This window comes from Anoplopoma fimbria, chromosome 24, assembly GCF_027596085.1.
Source record: "Anoplopoma fimbria isolate UVic2021 breed Golden Eagle Sablefish chromosome 24, Afim_UVic_2022, whole genome shotgun sequence".
Lineage (NCBI taxonomy): Eukaryota > Metazoa > Chordata > Actinopteri > Perciformes > Anoplopomatidae > Anoplopoma > Anoplopoma fimbria.
In genome coordinates, this window is record NC_072472.1 from 10,039,926 (window position 1) to 10,062,525 (window position 22,600).

At 38.4% G+C, this 22,600-nt stretch overlaps 1 protein-coding gene across 2 annotated transcripts; it reads right to left on the bottom strand.

Moving 5' to 3' along the window:
- Window positions 1–83: 83 nt before the first annotated feature.
- On the bottom strand, window positions 84–21,881 carry rad50 (RAD50 homolog, double strand break repair protein). 2 transcript variants are annotated; one of them, XM_054625401.1, is made up of 28 exons: window positions 21,801–21,881; window positions 20,577–20,714; window positions 20,257–20,340; window positions 19,591–19,742; window positions 19,282–19,467; window positions 18,938–19,142; window positions 18,124–18,252; window positions 16,863–17,028; window positions 16,496–16,554; window positions 15,950–16,084; window positions 15,536–15,742; window positions 15,113–15,295; window positions 14,656–14,813; window positions 14,385–14,560; window positions 13,893–14,130; window positions 12,235–12,424; window positions 11,551–11,677; window positions 10,529–10,722; window positions 10,019–10,129; window positions 9,383–9,475; window positions 9,024–9,137; window positions 8,681–8,808; window positions 8,406–8,507; window positions 8,032–8,154; window positions 1,484–1,569; window positions 1,227–1,369; window positions 875–1,008; window positions 84–616 (listed from the first exon to the last, which is right to left on the bottom strand). In XM_054625401.1, exons 2-28 carry the CDS (start codon window positions 20,703–20,705, stop codon window positions 430–432), a joined length of 3,939 nt encoding a protein of 1,312 aa, XP_054481376.1. In that variant the 5' UTR covers window positions 20,706–20,714; window positions 21,801–21,881; the 3' UTR covers window positions 84–429. The 2 variants fall into 2 exon arrangements, with proteins under 2 accessions (XP_054481376.1, XP_054481375.1); XM_054625400.1 differs by having other exon boundaries at window positions 21,693–21,864.
- Between the last annotated feature and the right edge of the window lie 719 nt (window positions 21,882–22,600).

Below are 22,600 nucleotides of genomic sequence, written 5' to 3' on the forward strand. Positions count from 1 at the left end.
TTTGTATGAATGAGCTGTGGTTTATGAGCAACTTCTCTAAAACTTAGCTAAGTTTCTTTGAACTGAATCTTTACGGTTGTCAACCCAAAAAGCATTCACTTATCCAGCGAAAAGAGTGACAGTCACAAATACCAATTCAAGTCATTCACAAGAGGTTTAATGACAGAGCATTTTCAGCTCACAAACTTGCAAACATAATGATTTTTTAAGCAGAGATCATGGCCAGCAGATGGCTACTGAACACTTTGTAAAGATTACAAACATCAGTGCAAGACTATTTAAATAAGTCAAGGTCCATAGCATGTAAACGGTTCATGCTATTAATTAGCATTATAACTTTCAATGTCAGTTTTAAAAAATATATGTTTTAAGTCTATAAAGGAGGATAAGTGTGTATTTACGAAAGAGTTTAAAGAGTCTTTCGTCTGCTCAGTGGAGATAGGCAGAGAGGGAGGAGATGCTGCACTTTGTGATCTCAGAGTTCTGGTCCTGGTTTTTACGGATGCGGTAGAAGTGCTCAATGTAGCTGGACCGCCCCAGCAGCTCCACGAAGTCCTCGTCATGGGTGATGATCAGCAGCTGGAAGTTGCGTTGGCGTGAGCGACTCTTGATGATTCTGGGGAGAGCGGGCAAAAGGGAGATATAGTCATATAGTACAAACCAGATCAAGGGAGCCTTTTGTATTTTGTTGACGCAGAGCCTTGAAGTCAAAGCAAGGCTGGAGACGTGGGTGAAGAGGTGTGTGTGTGTGTGTGTGTGTGTGTGTGTGTGTGTGTGTGTGTGTGTGTGTGTGTGTGTGTGTGTGTGTGTGTGTGTGTGTGTGTGTGTGTGTGTGTGTGTGTGTGTGTGTGTGTGTGTGTACGTGTGTACTGACTCTACGAGGGCGTGTGCCAGTGACTCAATGTTGTCTCGGTCCAAATTTGTGGTGGGCTCGTCCAGGGCCAGGATCCCACAGTTCAGACAGAAGGTCTCGGCCAGAGCTAGACGAATGATCAGGGACGCCAACACCTGGACACACGAAGTCAAAGTTATGAGAAGAGAAAATAATAAAAACTGAAAGGAATCAATTAAAGAAAAACTCGCAAATTAACTCTACAGTAGATATCTGACTTTGTTTCGTACTTCACTTGCTTATAGATTCATTCAATGGAAAATATATATATATATTTTTTTTATAACTCACATATGTGACAGATGTGCTTATAAAGACAACCCTTTTCTGGTACCTTCTGTCCGGCACTGCAGCGTCCTCTCATATCCAAAGCCGTGTCTCCTTTAACCATAACTACTCTGTAGTTGTACAACCTCCGCCTGACTCCAGCGGACGAGTTTTCGTCCATATCAGACCTGATCTCCACATACTCAATGTCTGGATAGGGGGCAAGAGGGAGGGATGAAACACTGAGAGGCGGAGGAATTAGGGAGGAGAACTATGTGCATACAAGTACACATTAAAAATAATAGATCTAAAAGTGAGGTGCACCTTGACCCCTGTAGGTGCTGCGCCATAGATCTCTGATAATCTTGTTGATCTCATCCATCTTCATGCTGTGGAATTTCATGATGGTTCTGGGGAAAACAAAAAGAAAACAAAGCTACAAACCGAATCGTGGACAAGATGATGTGTTTACCTTCAAAAAGCCCAAGCATCTACAAGACATTGTTTGGTTCACTTCACCCAAGTGTCATTTCTGTTGTGACAATCAGTTGACAAACACAAGACAGAAGCAGTATCATGATTGTGATTTATAAGTATCAAATTGTATGTTTAATAATATAAAATAATCATATAACATAAAAAAATATACAAGTCACACCACAAGGGGACAAAATGGCTATCATGCATTTCCTGTGTCTTGTATTTTCATCTGTGATCACTTTCCCATAGTTCACAATGAGCACAACTGCTTTGATGTGTCATTTAATATATCTCGGTGCAAGAGAGGACACAATGTCATTTAATATGTCGTGGTGCAATAGAGGGAAAAATGTGCAATGGATCTAGAGGATATAACACTATAAATGTGATGAGTAGTCATGATGTGTATTTCAGGTAGAAATAGGAGCAGTGTTGTGGATGAGAGTGTATGGCAGATCAAACTCTGGGTTGGATCAAAGGTGAACATTTTGCAGAACACACCACAGTGTGTGCACACAAGCATGCGTGCATTAACGGTAGTTGTTTGACAAACTGCAAGCTATTTTCTGATCATTTGGTTACAAAATGATAGCGACAGCAATTTTTTTATTTTGACTAAATAAACATATATGTTGATATAAAAGATATGAAGGCGGGCAGCTGGAGGCTGCTTTCCGGCATACTAGGAATCCTTTTGTCTATCATCTACCAAATTGACGAGAAACTCTAATGTGGTTTGAAAACACCAGTGATAACAGTATAACCAACAGCGCTTCTTCTAAAGCCCATATTTGGTGGATAAATCGACAAACCACGAAGATTGGAAGAAAAGAAAGAGGGAGTAGAGCAGTTCTAATGCGTCAATCTGACCTAGTGTTGCTTTAAATGAAAACTAGAGTTATTTTACATTTGAGATACATCACATTGCTGTCAGGGACGATTAAAAGTATTCCTTGGACTTGTCATGTTATATTGTTAATGAATATTGAATTAGAAAATGTAGAAAAAATAACATTTCAATTATCCTCCCATTAATACTGGCTTTTAAAATGTCCCTTCCTGACATGCTTCCAATGTAAGAGACAAAAAACATAGTCCTTGCTCCGTGCAAAAACATATTCCAAAGGCTATCAGAAGTTGAGTGTAAGTTGAATACAAGTCTCCAGCAGTCTGAGTTGATCAAATTCAGCGTGTGTCTTCCAAAGTTACGCCCTGTTTGGAGACAGAATTCTTCCCTTGTTTTTCCTTAAACTGTGTTTCCTTGCTAAGCTATGGTGGAAGGGGAGATACATAAAGTGGGAAAGTTTGATAACCAGTTTACTGCAGAAAAAATAGATGCCGGTCCAGTGTTTTGAAAGCTATTTTTGTGATCACACTTACAATATTTGGTTCACAGCCCTATGTCGAATGCTCTCTATATGTGACACTACAGCCTGGGACCCTTTTTGAAGATACTTTACATTCGGTTTCAGTATCACGTGGACTTCATAAATAGCTGTACACTAACATATTTATTCTTGTTTTGAATGACATGAATAGAAAGCTGGTGGCTACAGTTGCTTGTAGGAAAGTTTGAGTTTTAACAGAAATTATTTTGAGAAAATGAGTCACCAGGACAGCTATACCATGTCGTGATTACATAATATGCTACAATTCTATTTTGGTTTGTCTTGAGATCCTTGAAAATAAGACCATAGACAGCAATGTTTTAAAAAAATTCCAATGGACATTAATGTGCACTATCCAACAAACATACACACACTTACATAAATCAGTTTTGACTTAAAGTCAGCATTGCATTCAGGGGTTTGATCGATTATTCACAGACAACAAGTTATTGTAAAGCGAGTGACTGATAAGAGTTTCATATTGATTTTTCTTTCCGCTTCCGAATCAAAACATCTCACCATGACAACATTTTCTGTGTATTAAGACAGAGACTGTGACCTGGATGTCTGGTCTGCTGGAAAGCTGCTAAGGCCTGCTTTCAATCTTCAATCTTGATAACAGACAGTGCATCAGAGCAGACTCTGCTGCCTTAACCCACACACATGGGTAAATGTTTCTGCTCTCTTCTCAGATGGTATCTGGGACGGTGATTTCACACTTTCCTACCGAGGCTTACTTATTTACATTTAGGGTCTCTGTCAGACTTATCCATATATCCAAGAACCCCCCCCAAAGAAAAATGGTTTACCAAATTGATTTTGATTAGTCTTTTTGGAAAAGAAAAAGCAGCTGAAAAAGCAAAATAAGCAAAGGTCTTAACACCTGAGTCTCTATAAAACAATAAACCTATTTGTGCAATTTGCAATCAAACTGATTGCAAACTCCTCTAATACAGTTCATCATTTTACGTTGTGTGTTCAGTATTGAGTAGAAGCACCTTTGAGCTAGTACAGCCATGAGTCTTCTTGGGAATGATGCAACAAGTTTCTCACACCTGGATTTTGGGGCATTCTTCCTTGCAGATCCTCTCCAGTTCTAAAGGCTGGATGGTGGTCAGTCAAGAATGGTCATGACTTGTTCCGAAGCCACTCCTTTGTTATTTTAGCTGTGTGTCGTGCTTTGCTGCCCTGCTGATGAGTTTCAATTATTTGCAAATTCTTATCACAGGAATCAACATCGCAAATGCCAACCTTACAATGATGCCACGTTACAATGATGCCAATGATAGTGATGCGGTCATATTCAAGGAAATAACTTGACAGTTTGTGATAAGTTTTGTGCTCGTAAGCACGGGGGTAAATTTGACCACTTAATTAATTTATGTATCAGTTATATTTCATAGAATCTACTGCTGGCCTATTATTGTACTCGAGAAAAAGCAGTTGAAAAGTGAAAATTGTATGATAGTTTTGAATGTTTTCAATACGTTTAGAAAATTACATGGTGAATTCATTGTTTTTGTTATATATATACACACACACATATACACATACACACACACACATATATATATACACTTATGTGATTGTTGAAAATAATCATTAATTATAATTTGAAATGGCCAATTAAATAATATTTTCTTTACTTTTGATACAATAAACAATATATTGATTTTTGATACAATAATAAACAATATATTGATTTTTAAACTAAATGCATTAGAAATGCAACTAAATATTGTTTTACTTGTCAATTAATATGCTGATTATTTTCTCAGTGAATCAACTAATTGTTTAGTCAGTAAATAGTGTCAGTGAATAGTGAACTAGTATTACTGCCTAGCAGTTGTATTACTGCAACTACTCATTTTGCAGTTAACATCCATGTCTGTCTAAAACCTCATTGCTTCATCATTTTCTCTTTTAGACATTTGGGTGATATTGTCAAAATTAGGTTTCCTTGATTTACAGTTCAATTCGTGTTTTCTGAGATCAGGGTGACTTTGATTTTTGATCACCAATTCTAATCAGTTCATCCTTGAGTCCAAGTGGATGTTTGTGCCAGATGTAATGAATTTCCCAAAGGGTGTTCTTAATATATATCGCAATCGCAAGCAGAGGACAGACATGAGCACAAATGAACTTTGACCACCGAAATCTGATCAGTTCATTCTTGAGTCAAGGTGGACGTTTGCACCAAATTTGAAGATCTTCCCACCAGAAGTTCCTGAGATATGGTGCACACGAGAATGGACCGGATGGACGGATGGACAATCTGAACAAATAATGCATCCAGCTACGGCTGTCACTGGCGTGAAGGCATAAGAAAGATGATTTAAATTATCATTTTCCAACGTTAATTAAAATGAATATAAATGTTTTTGTTTTTTTATCAAAACCAGTCAAAAACCCAAAGTTTATAATGAAATGTGATGATAAAAGGCAGTAGCATGTTAAAAAAGCTGGAATCCCCAAATATTTGGCACTTTTTCTTAAAAATGATTAAAACTATTAAATGGATTGTCAGTCACTCTTGATTGACTTACTAGATTAATTGCTAAATCGTTGCAGCTCTAAAATGCATAATGCAGGCTTGTAAGTTTAGAAAATGACATCACTTTACTGTAATGTAGCCATTAAAAAACAGGAAAAGACAACACATGCCATAATACAACTTCTAGTCTCATATCTTGATATTCATACAATATCCATATATTGCCCAGCCCTTTATACTCGTTAAATGTGACATCGCTGGGATGGCTTTAAATACAAAAATAAATAAATAACTAAAGTCCAAAACCAAACAGTAAAAGACTTTGCAAACCCATCAAGTATTTTTCAAAACACTTTCTAGTGCATTAGGATGAGGAAAGATAAGATAAAGTTTAAATGAATGACTACTGAAAGGTCTTACTGCATAGACTTTGTCCGCCTACACAAAAGGAAACTCAACTGCTGCAACATGTAATCAATTTGTCACAAATGTCGTCACTGCTTCACTTTTTGAATGCATGTATCCATCCAAACCGCTGACTGTGCTATATCAATCCGTAAACATAACTGATATCGTTGCACAGAATTTAGAGTGTAGAGCAGTATTTAACCATACAATAACACATTTAACCCACTGTAAGTTCAGTTTGTTTTTTTGTACATTTGTATACTAAAAAGAGCAAAACTTTTGCACTCCAGTAGGACGACAGGTGCGTAGGAGAATACCTTAGGTAGACAATATAGAACAAAAACTCCTGCACACTGGCTTCTTCACTTGCGTATAAATGTATTTTAGTCACGACGTTTCGGTACGTAGACCTTCATCAGGTTATTTTTTGACTTTAGGTAAAATAACCTGATGAAGGTCTACGTACCGAAACGTCGTGACTAAAATACATTTATACGCAAGTGAAGAAGCCAGTGTACGGGAGTTTCTGTTCTATATTGTACATTTGTATACTAACAAATATGTTCATACGTATTTATATTTGCATTTTTAAATCTGATCTTAATGTACCTAATCTCATTCTGATTGTGTTCTCACATTTCTTTCGATTGCCGTACTGACATGTGGACTAAAGCAAACATTTTGGACACATTTACTTGGTGAATAAAAGTCTGATTCTGATTTTGATCAGCACCAACTCAAAAATAGGTAAGTTGGCTAAATCATTTTTTTTGTCGTAAAATGTAGTGGGGCAGAACGGGCTACTTAAAAACTCAAAATAAAGTTGTGGTTTACATAGTTTTAATCAAGGTATGAATATGCAATTTTTTTTTTTTACAATTAAGTTTAAGAAAAGTTGGCCAGTTTTCCGTAATGAAATGACTCAATTAGCCTCAAAACTATAAATTATTTATATTAGTGGAATACTGGACATTATGCAATAATATCCTATTGTATCAAGATTGTATTTGTTGATCACAGCTGCATAGTTGGCCAGTCACAGCAATAATGACAAGCTGCTGGTGAGTCACGACTCACTATTTTTTGATATCCAACTTATTACGTTCAATTGAGATAAATTAGCATTAAATGAATGCTACTTTAAACAGTTCTGCAGCTGCTTGAGGTAATAAAGCTTCACACGCTGACAGGATGAGATAATTCACTTGAGATCTAAAATAGGTCGCAGTTGAAAAACCCAGAACTATTAACACTTGTTGTGACACTGCATTACCGTGCCGTCATCATTCTTAATTATTAGGAATAGTCAAATGTTAAACTGTGGACCCTTCCTACGGAGACATTTCTCAAGCCCCCGGTGCTACTGTGTGGAAGAATGTCAAGAGAACTGACATCACCGTTCAAACTAAAGTTCCCCACCATGAGGCAACTGACTTCCTGGTAATCTGAAAGCTTTGTGGTGGGTTTGATAACTATCCTTCAAAGGGCCTGATAAGGAGAACACGAACGGATTTCTCAAAACTATAAGAGATGGTTCCACAAAGGATGTGCAAAAGCTGACACCCCATTTTACCAACACTAATACATCCTAAGCACTAAGTCCCTTTCATGAACAAAATCAGATACTGATAGATCTCAGTGTGTGTGTGTGTTTTTTTTTTTATTCAAACAATTATTCTGCAGTGTTGTTTTTATATATACATGCATTTTGAGGGATTTGTTTTAGAGCAGTTATTGATACTAGGTAAACTTATACTCAAATACAATGAAGTTGTGTTGTTCTTGGTTCTTCTCAACATATCAGCCATGTTTTTTTTACATTCTTCATTAATTCCCCAGCCTTTTATCATGTGGTTACATTCGTCTCTGCAGTTTCACACTGAAATCGTTCATTCAGATGTTTCGGTTTGAGTCATTGTGTACGTACATATACATAGTCCCAGGCTGAGTCAACATCTGACATTTGCTGACAATATTAAAAACAGAAAAAGGACAATACTAACCATCCATTGAAATCTCTGATTAGTTAGAACTGAATCGAGAAATGCTTTGTGGCTAACACCTACTTTAAGTGTATGTGTACATGTTTGGGCAACACTTACTGATCAAGGGCCTTGTAGTAGAGATCCAGGTCTTTGATGACCAGCTCTGTTGTCCTCATGGTTATCATCATGTTTTTGTAGTACTCATCAGCTTTGTCATACTGATCTTCTCGCAGCTCTTTTCTGTAAGCAATAAGGTTCAAATAGGAAGTTCAATGCATTAAAAGACACCATATTATTGATATAAAGCAGGAGCCACCAGTAGTGATGAACACATGAAACCAGTGAAACAATTACCAGTGGCTTAGTCTTTAAGTACTGAAAATGTTAATGGGAAAATCTTTCCTCATCACTATAGGTGCACTGACAAAGGCCTGCCTTCGATACTAGATTGGTATTTGAACATCTCAACTGAATAGATCTCCACATCTCACTTGTAATGCAGTATCTCCTCCTCGAACCCTTTTTGACGACCCATGGCAATACTGCGGTTCTTCTTCAACTCTTCCAACTTGCGATCTGCTTCACGTCGTTCTCTGGACAACCACAGAAAGCGATAAAGTCGAAACATTGTCGGTAACCTCTAATGTTACTACCAGCCTCACCGCAAGCAACCTTTACAAGTATGATACCACCATGAACAAAGAGATTGGGGATGGAACGGTTAGCAAATGTATTGCTCTTATTAATAACGGTGTAGTGCTCTTACTGGCGTAGCTGCAACACTTGCATGTTGCCCATGTCTTTCATTAGAGCCTCGCGTTTTGACACAACCTCCTTCAACTCCTCAACACGCTTCCTTAAGGTCAAGTTGTCCTGCAACCAGCGCTCCTGGACCTTAATATAAAAAAAAGTTACCCTTTTAGACGGCTTCCCTTCTTGGTGCATCCTCCAAATAGGTGAAATTGTTCCAAAAACATTCAGAATCTACTAAAGCCTTATTTGCACCAAGCAGTACAATGGTGGTTTGAAATGAAAACTTTTATATGAAAAGTAGAAGAAAAGAGACGGAAAGACGAGGATTAAGACAATAATGACTCCGGAGGCCGTACCTTTTGAGTGTCTATGTCCTGACGGACGTTCCCCATCTCCTTGTTGATCTTCTCTTTATTCTTCTCGGCCTCATGGAGCTGAGTGTTGGTTTCTTGGAGCTCAGCTTCTTTTTGCTTCATTAAAAACAACAGACAATGTCAATTAATTTGTTCAGTACTTCAGTACAAAAAATGAATAATCCAACACAAGCTCCTACAGCAGAGTTTAGGTTATTCAAATAAAAGGAAAGCTGGTGTTTCAGAGTGAATGAATGCGGCTTAAGTTAACCTTTTATAATAAACATGTGCCCATCACAAAATGAACAATGGAGGTATCAGACACACGGATGTATCAAGTATGATAGTAGCAAACATGTTACCTCTTTATATTCATCTTTGCAATCATCAACGTATTTGGTGATGTCTCTTTCCAAGGTGGTGATCGCCTTTACTCTCTCTTTAATGGCACTGATCTGTCAGAGACAAAGGGTTAGAACAGTGACTAGATTAATCAAATGAAGCAGAAGAGGCTAAAAAACTGCTTTTATTCCATCCTTACCGTTTTTTGTGATAACTAACTTGTTGTAGAAACGCGATAAGAAGTCACTGTCAATATTTTACTTAAATCATTATCAGGTAATGTGACCTGTTTGACGATGTGTTGGATGTTAAGTTTTTTTTTACTATAGAGCCACAACAACAGGTATTTCTACAAATTTCAAGGCATTTTAAAATAATGCTAACTCACTTTTGAATATTCATTTTGGCTTTTAAATATATCTAGGTTTTAAATGTAAGGGAATAAAAAGAGGAAAAACAGAAAAAGGCCCATCGTCATCTGTTCCCGTTAAATCGAAGAAAACAAAAAAATGGAGTTACACCAAAAGAGGAAAAGACATAACAAGCAGAGGTGGATATAATCTACCTTGTCCAGTCTCATGTAAGTGAATTAACTGATTTTCAGTATAGAGAGAGAGAGTGCAGTGAATAAGCAACAAAAGCGAGAATGTGTCCACCTTCTCCTGCCCCTCTTCCTGCCTCTGCCTCTTGCGCTCCACCAGCTCCTGCCTCTCCTGTTGCAGCTTCTCCAGAGCAGCAGACAAAGGAGCCAGCTGTTCTTTCGCTTCCTGGTTGGACACAAAGTAAGAGTTAAAGTGACAACATCAAAAAAAAAGGGGAAATGAAGCACACATGTCAAATAGAAAGTTATAAATTAAAAGAACACAACAGGATATACATGACAGTAGAATGCAGGGCATGCACAATAGGAGTATAGTGAAATGATACTATCTGTATATAAGATAATATATATATATATGTTTGTATGGAAGAGAAATGTGTAAAACCTGCATTATATTCTCGTTCACACGCCTAGAGGGTGAACTTGAACTTCAAAAGATGAGAGTATAGACTATAAACAATCTTGTGTCCTGCATATTTTTGTGTGATCTACAGTAATTCACAAGTGCTTCTACATCAACATCCTCAGAGAAGTAGCTCACATAAACAAAAACAATCAAATGTACCTTGATGTCCCTGGTTAAGTCCTGTATTTCAGTGGTGAACTCGACACACTGCTCTTCCAGCTGCTGCTGCTTCTGCATGTCACTGCTCAGCTGGAGTTTCTCTTCTCTGGTCTCATTCACAGCACTTTTCAGTATCTGAATCTGATCCTGCTGGTCCTGGATCAGCTTACGTTTCAGCTCCATCTTGCTGGAGGCTGCAAGTACAACATTTTTTTTTTTTTTACAAACGGACAAAGACAAAAAGCTAAAAAATGCTTACACTCCATTCTCTTTACCATCTGACTTGTGAAGTAAACAATCTGCAACTAAGACCAACGAGGGATCTTTAGTGTTGAAGTGGTCGAAAGCATATTTGTCTAAAGCATACAACAGGATTTTATATTAATTCTGGCTTTAATGATGCAAACACTCAACACCCCATTGACTCTCATCACTTTGATTGATGACCTATTTTAAGCATGCTTCCAGTATCTAAAGCTTAATTGGATAGTTACAGCTTGGAGACAGACAGGAAAGGCAGGGAAGAAAAAAGGGGAAATTTCACTTAACGGTGTATGAAGTACTGTACATCTACATTATCGAGATATTTAGCCTATTTTTAAAGTAAGACTAACGTTCATGAAGGTAATTATGTTCAGTTTTAGTTTAAAGTGCTCAAGAAAGTTGGGGATTCAACTGTATGGTACATACCACAGTATGAGACTGTAGTATGTGTGATAGCAAACAGTTTGCATTATACAATTAACTGTTTTTATGATTTAGCGTATCACTTACATACATGAGGTGGACAAATGTGACAATAGAAACACCTGTCAATATTTTAGGGAACCTTTAACTTCAGATGAGAAATTGAAGACCAGTGTTAAAATTCCTACCCCCCAAAAAAAATACATTGTTGATGCCTGCATGTAGTTGCTGTGTAAGATGGTTAAAATAACTGGTGGTAAAACTACATTAGAACCCAGACTGTAGAGAAATGGAATTTCCTTCAAAGTGGGAATGCATGTATTATGACATCTTACTGGTGTCTAGCTTGTGCTGAGTCTCTTGTTTCTCCTGACTGACTTGCTGGATGGTTCTGGTCAGGTCCACTCCCTGGAGTTTGGCAGCCTGCTGAGCGATTTTCTTCTCCAACTCTTTAAGGTCCATCTGGAAAGAAACAAATATTTAGTAAGGTGAAGAAAAAACACAAGGGAGAAGAGGTGTGTGTATACATTTCCAGTGATGTGTCTTAATCACCAAAATGTATCTGTGTCACAACTAAAATGCCAATTTTATCGCTTTTCTTGGCCCACACTGCTGTTATTTGTAACTTTGACATCAGAAAAATATGGAAACTGAAAAGAGGAGCACACGTGTCCAATGACTCGCGTGAGAGGAGATTCAGCATGCACAAAGAACATGTCTAAATGCATGAAACAGCATAGCATAGATATCATAGCTTTATAAATTATTATGGTTATGACACTGACTTATATAACTGTAATTACAGTTTGATCCTGACATCCCTAATTAAAATGTTAATAGTATATATAATAAAAAGATCGATACGTTGCAATCATGTATCAATACAATATCTCCACGCTAAATATCGCGATACTATGCTGTATCGATTTTTTGCCCATCCCCTAACCTGTAGGAAGATTGTAAAGGATGGAAAGGGACAGAGGCGGTCAGAAAGAGTGAGACAGACAGGAGGATGGTACCAGGTATCTGTCCATGAGAGATATGTCCTGCAGGCAGGCCTTGGCAGTTTCCTCCTCTGACATCAGGGTACCAAGCAGAGTCTCCTGCTCCTCCACGTCGCCCTTCAGCCTCTCGATTTCTCTGTTAACAGTCTGCAAGTGGTTTTTCAACTCAGGCAACTCCTTTTCCTGAAACTGTACAATGGACTGCCTGGGAGGCATGGAAGAGAATAGAAAAATACTTTGAGCAGATAATAAAAGTGTATGTTACTTTTATTTAGATACTTTTATCCAACATTCTATCTTCTTTGACTCCTTGCTGTTATTCAGGATGGATTATATTTTATATTATATGTTGAACTTGAGCTAGCAAGACCCCTGAACCACAGGGTAGCCGTTTACCATACACATTACACCATAAACAAAATATATGATTATGTAGCAGTCATTTTTGGGAGATTCTATCAATGAAACCCATATATAAGCTTTGTACTTTGTACATTTGTTTCTTCTAAATGAGCTTTCCTCTCAAATTTCAATAGTTTCAATTGCTGAATATCACTTCAATCTTTGAAATTTTGAAAAAAAAGGGAGAGTTTATTCACTCATAGTGGTAGGGTTCTCCTCAGGTCATGAAAAGACAGTGGAGAGAAACAGAGGTAAAACCTCCATTATATGAGAATATGGCTCCATCTAGTGGGGTACATGTCAATCAAAACTAGCGGAATACGAGTATCTGAATGAAAACAGTTATGTAACACTATGAAAATAAATGACGGAAGCAGACTTATTTAGATGTAATACACAACTTCATTTAAAAAAAGAATATAAATCCTATATTTGTCATTCATGTTTTTGTCAAGGTCATGAATTCCGTGACTCAAATTCAGTCTAACTATCTTGTGCTCCGCAGCCTAGTGGGCTGGTAAAAACTCATCCTCTTTTCTCTGCATGCCGTCCTGCTTGAATGAACACAGCAGCATATGTAGTTTTAGTGTGACAAGCAAGGCTACAGTCTGTTGGGTGATTGGATTAATACATATTAATATTTTTGATTACCCTTTTAAATTGGCTTGATCGTGGGTAATGAAGGTACCGTAGTGCAAGCCACTTAAATGTGGAACAGAATCCACTGATGATACTCAAGCTGATCTAAACAGTACAATGTAATTATGCCCTTTACTGGCACTTTTAAAGTTTTTATTATAAATCTGTTTTAAAATGCTGCAATCATTCAATTCATTTATCATTGTGAAAGTAATACAAACGTGGTGTAATCAGCAAAGCATCACTCTACACAGACAGTATATAATGGTAAGGTAACTTGTTACTTTTTAAACTAACTATTTTGAAAGTAACTTGCTGTGTAACACTGCTCACCACTAAATCGTGCTTCTCATTAAGTGTGAGAAGTAACTTTATTATTAACCGATGACAAAACTAGACGCACTCAAAGACGGGCAAAAAGCCAGCAGTCATAGAGAAGGGAGATACTTGATTGTTGCTAAAATAAAAGGTATACATTTTTCGACATTCATTGTGTTGCACTTAAGTAAAGAGACAAGTAGTTGTGTAGAAAGTAAAAAAACTAACTTTTTTTTGTACATTTTCTTGGAGTCCAGTACACTTGTTGCACAAACACACAATCTCCGTTTTGCCAGAGCCAGCTGTCTTCATACCTGACAGGTCTGAGAGCCATCATCTCATCTCTCTTCTGCTCCTTCCTCTTCAGGTCGTGCTCGGTGTTTTTCAGCTTGTCTGGCACCAGGCGTAGTTTGGACTGCATGTCACTGATGACTTCCTGCAGATCGGAGTCTGAGGGGAACGTCCTCTGGCACACAGGGCAGCAGGGCTCTCTCTCCTCCGTCAGCTGGCTGATGAACTGGGTGTAGACCGCTGTGGCTCCAGCTAGCATGGCTATAAAAACACAGGTGGAGGACGAAAGAATACATTTATTTTTACTTAATTAACTTGTATCGGCTCCTCCTTCTTGTTTTACACTAAACATAGAGATCAACGGTACCGATACTCAAACTAGTGTCACATAAATCTAACTCATATCTACCAAATGGCAAGCATTGTATGTTGAGGAAAAAGTGGTGCTCTATATAAAGTTTTTTTATTTGTCTACGGCACGAAGCTCCTTCTAAATTTCATTTCGAAGCACTCACCTCTTTGTTTGGAGATCTTCTCCAGATCTTCTCGCAGTTTGCCCAGGTCCTGCTCCAGATCCTGACTGCCACACACTTTGAAGAACTTCTCTTCGTCGCTGGCTAACTGCTGCTCCTTCTTCCGTACCTCAGCAGCAATGTGGCTCTTATTCTGCTCACTAGATGCCAGGTCCTTACTGAGAATTGTGAAAATCATGACATAATACGAGTGATTATATTCACATTTTCGTTTTATAATGTGTGAGCTTTGATTTAAATCAATCTGACTAACTTGAGTTTGGCAAGTCTGTCCCTGGTACTGTTGATTTCCTTAGATTTGGCATAGATCCAGTCCTCCAGTTCTCTCTTGTTGGGAAAGTGGCCCAGCAATGTCACCAGCTCCTCACTGTGACGAGACTTGATCTTACGAACCTGCTCCTCCTTCTCTGTCTAGGAGGAATGAATTTAGACGAAAGATGAGAGGGGATCAACCAGAGGAAGGAAAGACGACAGGAGCAGGTAAGGAAGAAGGGGAAAGAGGAAGAGGAAAAGCAGAGAGAGGAGATGAGCACACCGGGTTAAATCACCACTGAAGGGGTCATTCAGTTTTACTCAGGGAGGGAGAGAAAGAAAGAGGAAGAAATAGAAGTAGAGTAATGCATGTTTCAGTTTTTTTCCGTTAACATGCGAGTTCAAGGGGAGAACGTTCAACACCAGTGACCTTCAAATGAATTTAGGTTACATATTACCTTGTCCTTTTTCAGCATGTCCATCTGTGTGCGTGCGGTGGTGTGTGTGTTGAGCATCCCCATCTCTTGGTCGAGCTGTCTCTGTGCGCGGTCAAGTTCAACCTTTTCTCTCTGGAGCTCCTCCACCTCTGCCTTCAGCTCCTCCACGTTGGAGCTCTGAACTGCACTTTGTAGCTCACGCTCCTGAAAATGAAAAAAAACACACACACATTGAGTTTTTGCGTCTTCATAAAATGAATTCATGTAACAAGTCGACCTTCGTGTACACATCCACATAGCTGATCCTTTAAACTGTGTTTTACACAACGTATCCAACTGAAAAGAGGGTAAGGGGCGAGTGAGTGAGTTTTATACACACTTACCACCTGTTGAAATTCACACCATCCAGGAAAACCTCACCGTAGCTATTGAGTGTTTGCTCACCACTTTAGCCAGGTCATTCTCCAGTTCTTGCAGCCGGCTAGACGAACCCTCCAGCCTCTGCAGCTCTGCCCTGATGTTCCTCAGTTCTTGCTGCTTTTTCCCCTGCAGGTCTCTCTTCAACTCCACAGTTCTCTCCAGGCTGGTCTTCTTATCCCTCATTTCATCAATGGACTGCTGCTTCTGCTGCTCCTTTTCCTGCAGGTCCGCCTGAGTGTACAGAATAATAAGAGGAGGAATCAGGCATTACATTTATAAAGGACATTTATTCATGATCTGGCTGAATGTCACTGAGAATATTCTTGAAGGTAGAATTTACTTTTTTTTTTTATGTGAAATAACACATTAAATAGCATTAAATGCCACGGCTGCAAAAATAATAGTAGATATATGTATTGTGATCAGGGTATTTCTTACCATAACCTGACTGACTGTCGCTTTTTCCTGCTCAAGTCTCTCTGTGACGTGACGATTAAAGCTCTCAAGCTGAAGTTTAGTGAAGGGCGGTCGGTCGTAACCCTCCATCCCCAGATAGGACGACAAAGAGCGAACCTGAGGAACAGATACACAAGTACTTATATCAAACAAGTTTAAAATGATATATTCTTTATTTTGTAAGAAATGCTTAAGTGTTTTATATTTCAGGTACAATGCATGCACTGAATTACAATAATGGCGCTTTTAATTCTTAATTACATTTTTTTTGTAATTTTATACATATCGCAAACCACTCACATTCATTGTGTTTTTGTTAATAGAAAGGAAAAAAAGTTTTAAGTTTAGATACTGTGCATTAATAGAACTGATAGGGTTGACTTTGTATGGTGGAGTTCACCCATTTGACCTCCATGGAAACAAGAGGTCGATGTCAGAAGAAATGTAAGTGCATTCCTTCCTTCCTTCCAAACAACTAAAAAAGTTTGTTCAGTACAAGTGGAGAGAGGTAGATTTATTCCCTCTCACCAGAGTGTCGCGGCTCTTGATGTTTTGAGTGTGGCGGTCAGCCTCCAGCTGTAGACGACCTGGGAAAAAACAAAAAAAAACAATTTAGTGTTCAGAAGGCATCTCTAGTTATCCACCTGTCTGGTCATCCTTTCCTTGTATATATCTTGAGACAACAGCAGAGTATTTCGAGTCCCCCTTGGACTTGTTTCTAAGATTTCTACTGACATTCTACTAGGGCACTGAAAGATGTATGCCATTAAATAATGCGGCACCAGAAATAGATCAAGACTAGGGGTGTATGTGAGCTTAACGATTCGGTGAGATGCTATTTTGGTCAAAGTCTACCCCAGTACTTAGACTGGTTCATGTGTACAGGTGAGTGTACCTTGTTCTACCAGGAGTTCAGCCTTGACCCTGTTGAGTCTCTGACACTCCCATCCAGCTCTCTCCAGCTCCTTCTGGCAGTCCGTCAGCCTCCGCTCCTTCTCTCTCACAGTCCTCTGGTGGTTTTGGTAAATCTCCTGCAGCTGCTCGTCTGAACCCTGGAACACCTGCCGCATACACAGTTCACTGGCTCAGAGAAGCTCTGAAGCTCAATCAGGACAGCTTAGCAAACTGTCATGGACAAAGGTTTGACTTCACTAGGCCCCTTAATGATAAAAAATATATGCAGCAACGGATCTTTGAAAACGATCCGGACGATAGATGCAGCGTACATCTGCTTCAGGTGAAACAATACCTGCATACAGTAAGAGCATTACATCATTACTACATTACATAAGTGCAACTACAGTAAACAAGCAAAAATTGTAGCGCCTCGGTAGCCGAATGGCAACAGTGTTTCGATTCCAGCCATGGACCTTTTGTTGCATGTCATACCGTTTCTCTCCTGTCTGTCTTCTCACTGGCAACTGTCCGCAAATGATCTTTTATCGACAACAAATCAAACAAGATTGACAGCTGTTTTATCTCCAAGGGAGAAAAAATGACTACGCCCACTTTGCAACCGAAATCAAGCAACAAATACACAAAAGCGTTCGGTTCCTGACTCTTTCACTCTCTCGAACAAAAAACAATCGCTCTTCAAATGCAGACATATCCACAACCGAGAAGCAACAACCAGATGGGAGGAAGAGACTCCTGGCTCCCTTAAGGCAGAACAGTAGAAACACCCAACAGTCGTAAATGACATTCATATCAATGCAGAACTGGCTTGATTACAGAATCAACAACAACAACCTCATTCACCATCTGCAGTCTTTCTGTTAGCTTCCCCATTTAGGCTAATGACAATTACAGAGTGGCCTGTGAGCCTGGAGTATTATTGAGCAGGTGTTCTCGAACAGAGAGACAAATAGGGGGACTTGCTGTGTTTTCCTCTTTTGAAGATCAGCATCTTCGTGCTTGCATTTTATTTTATTTCTCTTTTTTTATCTATCACTCCTTAATTACCTTTCAAGTATCTTGTCAGCTCTCTAAAAACATTTAAGCCAATGTGATGCCTCCACAATTGGAGTTGTCTGTGGAGGGTGAGCAGTGCTTGTAGTGCTGGAACCAGTCAAATGATTCATTTTCCATTTCAACATCACAACAAAGAATAACTTGAGTTTGTTTTCATGTGTTAATATTACTTATTGCTATGTTACCTGTTCCATGGTTTCCTCCAGCTCCTTGTTATCCTCCTCCATCTGTTTCTTCCTGCTGTCTAAAGCTTTGATGTCGTTGTCCAGCTTCATCACTTTCCCCAGTTTTAAGTCAATATCAGTCATTCGATTCTGAAAAATATAATTTAAAAAGTTCATTTATAACTTTAGGAACACTACAATTACCTTTCAGATGTGCCTACACCCGTAAAACATGCAATAACCCTCCTGGGTTAACTGTACGTTTCCCTTAAATCATGTGATTTTAGCTTCTCGGCTCTCCAGTTGACCAAATGCCTTCATCTCTCCTTCTAAGACATTCAGAGCTTTTAACATAACTGTAGATGTTTCTCAGAGTGATACCATATCTAGCACTGAAACTCGTGCTTGATTAGTCTCTTAGTTGATTACAAATGTTGTAATTAAGTCAAATATCCCAAAATTATTGTCAAGTCAAGTACAACACATTTGCTGATTACAGCTGTAAAATGGAAAAGTTTCTGTCTGTCTATCATTAACTTCACTAGTGATGGCAATCTGGCATTATTTTTGACATTCGATAGTTTATTAATCCGTTTAAAATGGTGAAAATGATCAAATAAATACAAGTGGTCTGTCGATTTAACAGTGCACCCCAGAGTATGTGTATTCTTAAAATGATTAAAAGATCTGTGCAAACTTATAGTACAATGTTAGAACGCTTACTAAACATTTTTTGTCATTTGAGATCTATGTGAAAAATATAAGGAACAACACAACCATCTGTTTGCTTTGTTTTTAAAATGTGTATCAATACACACATGCATCACCAACCAACCTCCAGTGGCTCAATCACGCTCTCTATCTGCTGGATCCTGTCTCTAGAGGACGTCAGCTGAGCTTCCTTGGTGGCCACGGTCTCTCTAATCTGCATGGCTTTCTCCTTATTCTGCTTCAGGTAGCGCAACTCCACTTGACACTCTTTGACAGTTTGACTTTTTTTGAGACGCAACTGACGCATTGTCTCCAGAGCTTTGATATACCTGAGAGAAACACAAAGAGATTATTGCAGCATCTGAACGGCATATGCAGGTTAATGTTTTTGCTTTGCTTCGGAATGATTATGAATGTGATGCGTTACATAAACAAAATGACAAAAATGTAAAATGAGTGCTTCTTTACTTGGTGGCAGCGAAGATGGAGTCGAACTTGTCTTTGAGCGCTTTGCCCTCGCAGAGTGGCCAGTTGGATTCTTCTTGGTGACAAAAGATGACATGATTCAGCACAGGCTTCGACACACCCAGCGCAGAAATCATCTCCCGATCCAGTTCACCACACTTTGATGACAAGCTCTTCTTCTCACCGTCCCTGGGTGAATGAGGAAGGAGGTCACATGTAAAGAAAAAGGGTCAAGTACCATAAATATCAGTCCAGGCATTATGGTTTTTTTCTATCGATAAGTGAGGAATGAAACTTTGGACTGTGGCTCACTTTATCCTGGTTATGACCTGCTCCAAGCTTTTGAAGGTGTAGTTCTTTGCCTTCTGAGTGCAGGACATGGAGCGATGGATAGTCAATTTCTCTCCGTTGACATCGGTGAATAAGAGTCGAATCTGTGCTCGCACATCTGTCTCATGGGCGTCCTGGAATTCACACAGCAAGAATTTATCAAAACAAAGATAGGCTAAGTGATCCTCATCTGTCAGGGACTAGCGACAGAGACTTTAATTAGGTAATGATTCAAATAATAAGGGCAATAAAAAATATATAAATTAGCTTGTTTTAATGATAAAGCCATTACAAATTGGCCCGATCCATCCAATAAGTCGTATTCAGTCTTAGAAGTATACCATTCCTTCATCTAAAGTAGGTACTCTTTCTCTGGTATGATCTGGTACTGATTTAGTTAAACACATACACTTTACAACTAAAATATTAAAATGTATAATCTTGCTATTGCATGTTAGGATGGCTAGACTCAAACATCTTAATTCATAAAATGTGTGGTCTTCATATTACATCATTTTCAGCGTTACTTGAACACACAAGACTACTCAATAGTGAGAAACTTGACATTTTTCAAATAAAGAATGGATCACTGTGGACACTGTAACATCCCTGCAAAATAAGAAGTTAAGTACAATTGAGGAAGCTCACCTTTGGATCATGAACAAATGCCCCTCCTTTAGATCCAGGGGGAAGCTCTCCTGTTGTTGCATACCTAAGGCACTCAATAATAGTCTGGAAACAGAAAAGAAAAAAGGTCATGTGATGAAAAACTTGAGAGTTGCAGTAAACATTTTCAAATATTTGTTCCATATTTTGCTGTGGCTATATGCAAAATATAAAAAAAAAAAACTGTACAAATCACCAGACCATTTAGTCTAATCCCAATTCATACTGTCAACTGTCTTGTTCCTCTCTGCAGGTCATGCTTCACAGTCAACCTTTGCTCTCTTCAAAACATGTTCTCGTACCGTTTTCCCTGCTCCGTTGGGTCCAACCAGCACGGTCAGCGGAGTGAAGAATGAAATGACTTGTTTGTCTTTATCCTCAATCCCAAAGCTCCTCACCCCGAGGATGCTCATCTTGTCTATCTTTGACATTTTTGCGTTCTGAAAGAGAAAAAGAAAAAGAGAGACAGAATGAGAGAAAGAGAGGGGAAAACAGGCCAGGCAAAAGACAAAGCAAAGGATTTCACTGCGAGATCAACTGAAAAGCATATGCAACGGCACAAAGAATATCGACTGCTAATTTGCAATGGCACCTAAAAATGTGTCTGTAGCTTCACAGATTAACACTTTGCAGATTCTAAATGGGCCCTAAATATGATAAACATTATCATTGAGCACTGTGCTGAAAAAGTGTACAAAACTGTCACTGTGTCACAGATTTACACTCAATTGTACCTTTTAATCACACTAAAATAGAAAGTTTGAATTATGAGACACAGTATTTGTATGCAAGAGCTCCGCGGTGTGAACACATTCAGTAAACTTACTTTACTATGAACTTTGGTATTTTCATGGGATTTAGTGACAATATGAAAAAGTGACAAAACCTGTGAAACTTAATTACTCTTTTTATATGTATTTATCAGCCGGGGGGGAAACCTTCACTAAGCTCGACCTCTTCCCGTCCAAGCAAAGCAATCAGTGTGTCATGTGCACATGCTCTGTAAGTTACATTTAATTCACTTCTTTTATTGATCTGGTGCAAGAATATCTCAATTTAAATGCATGCAGTATGTGAGACATTTAAAGTCAGTAATGAGCTCAACTTATCTGTGACATTTTGTGTATAAACTGCTTTCCAGAGCAAATGTATCATGTGAATAATAGACACTAAAAAACTGAGAAAGTGAAAGTGAAGAGTGGAACAGACATTTTTAGATTGAAAGGAATATGACAAATCCTCTATCCTTGCCAATGAGTTTTGATTTGAAGAAAATGAAAGTATGATACAAAGTTCACACAAATACGGGTCTTAACAAAGTTGTTATTGTTGAGACTGTTGGGTTGAATACACAACCTGTGTACAGTCAGCTTCCGGGCTACATGCTACGTTGCAGCGTTTGATAGTTAGCGACTCACTTGACCAACAAATTGCTCCTCCGTGCAGTAAAACAACAACGTTTCTCTTTTGCTGGTAAGTAGTAGTCTGCAGGCGTATATATGTGCCCTTCAGTCAACCAAACTCACAGGGTTGTTGTGGTTCAGACGTGGAAGTTAAGTTTCCGCGCTAAGAGGAAAACAACGTGAGCGGCGTGTTCTCACTTCCGGGTTTGGGAACACGAGCATAGAATAGAAACATATAGATCGGTCATGAACACTCAAATCGGCAGCTAATGGACTTTTCTTTATTTTATTTTATTATTATTATTATTTATTTTTTTTTTACAGCAATGGTGGATCATGGAGCGTCTTAATAGTTCTCAAAATTAAAATATGATCAAATAATAATATTTTACATATTACATATTTCCTTTGTTGGTTATCTAGCTTTCAGTGGATCCCTGTTCAGGATGACCCGACTATTCACATGTGACATTTCATGGGACTTTTGTACAATTTTTTTGAATATTAAAAGAACCTTAATTAAAAAAAAAATGTTTTAAGTGGTTATAAGAAAGAATGGATTCCTGTTTAAGTTGACCCTGTACAGTTTTGAGGAATTTAACTTGTTTATACAGTACCAGTCAAAAGTTTGGACACACCTTCTCATTTAACTACTTTGAAGAATCTAAAATATAAAACATATTCTGGTTTGTTGAGCATTTGTTTGTTTACCACATAATTCCATATGTGTTCCTTCATAGTTTGGATGTCTTCAATATTAATCTATACAATGTAGAAAAAAATAAAATAAAGAAAAACCATTGAATGAGAAGGTGTGTCCAAACTTTTGACTGGTACTGTATGATCTAATAATAATATTTGACCTATTAAATATTTCCTTTGTTGGTTATCTAGCTTTCAGTGGATTCCTGTTCAGGATGACC

Excerpts from the sequence above, each read along its gene's own strand:
- rad50 (XM_054625401.1), bottom strand. The coding sequence starts at position 20,705 with ATGTCAAAGATAGACAAGATGAGCATCCTCGGGGTGAGGAGCTTTGGG. Across the intron at positions 15,296-15,535 it reads AGAATGACCTGGCTAAAGTG|GAGCGTGAGCTACAAAGTGC; the intron begins GTGAGCAAACAC and ends TTTCATTTTCAG. Across the intron at positions 9,138-9,382 it reads GCAAAGATGAATATAAAGAG|CAAAAAGAAGCTGAGCTCCA; the intron begins GTAACATGTTTG and ends TTTTTAATGAAG.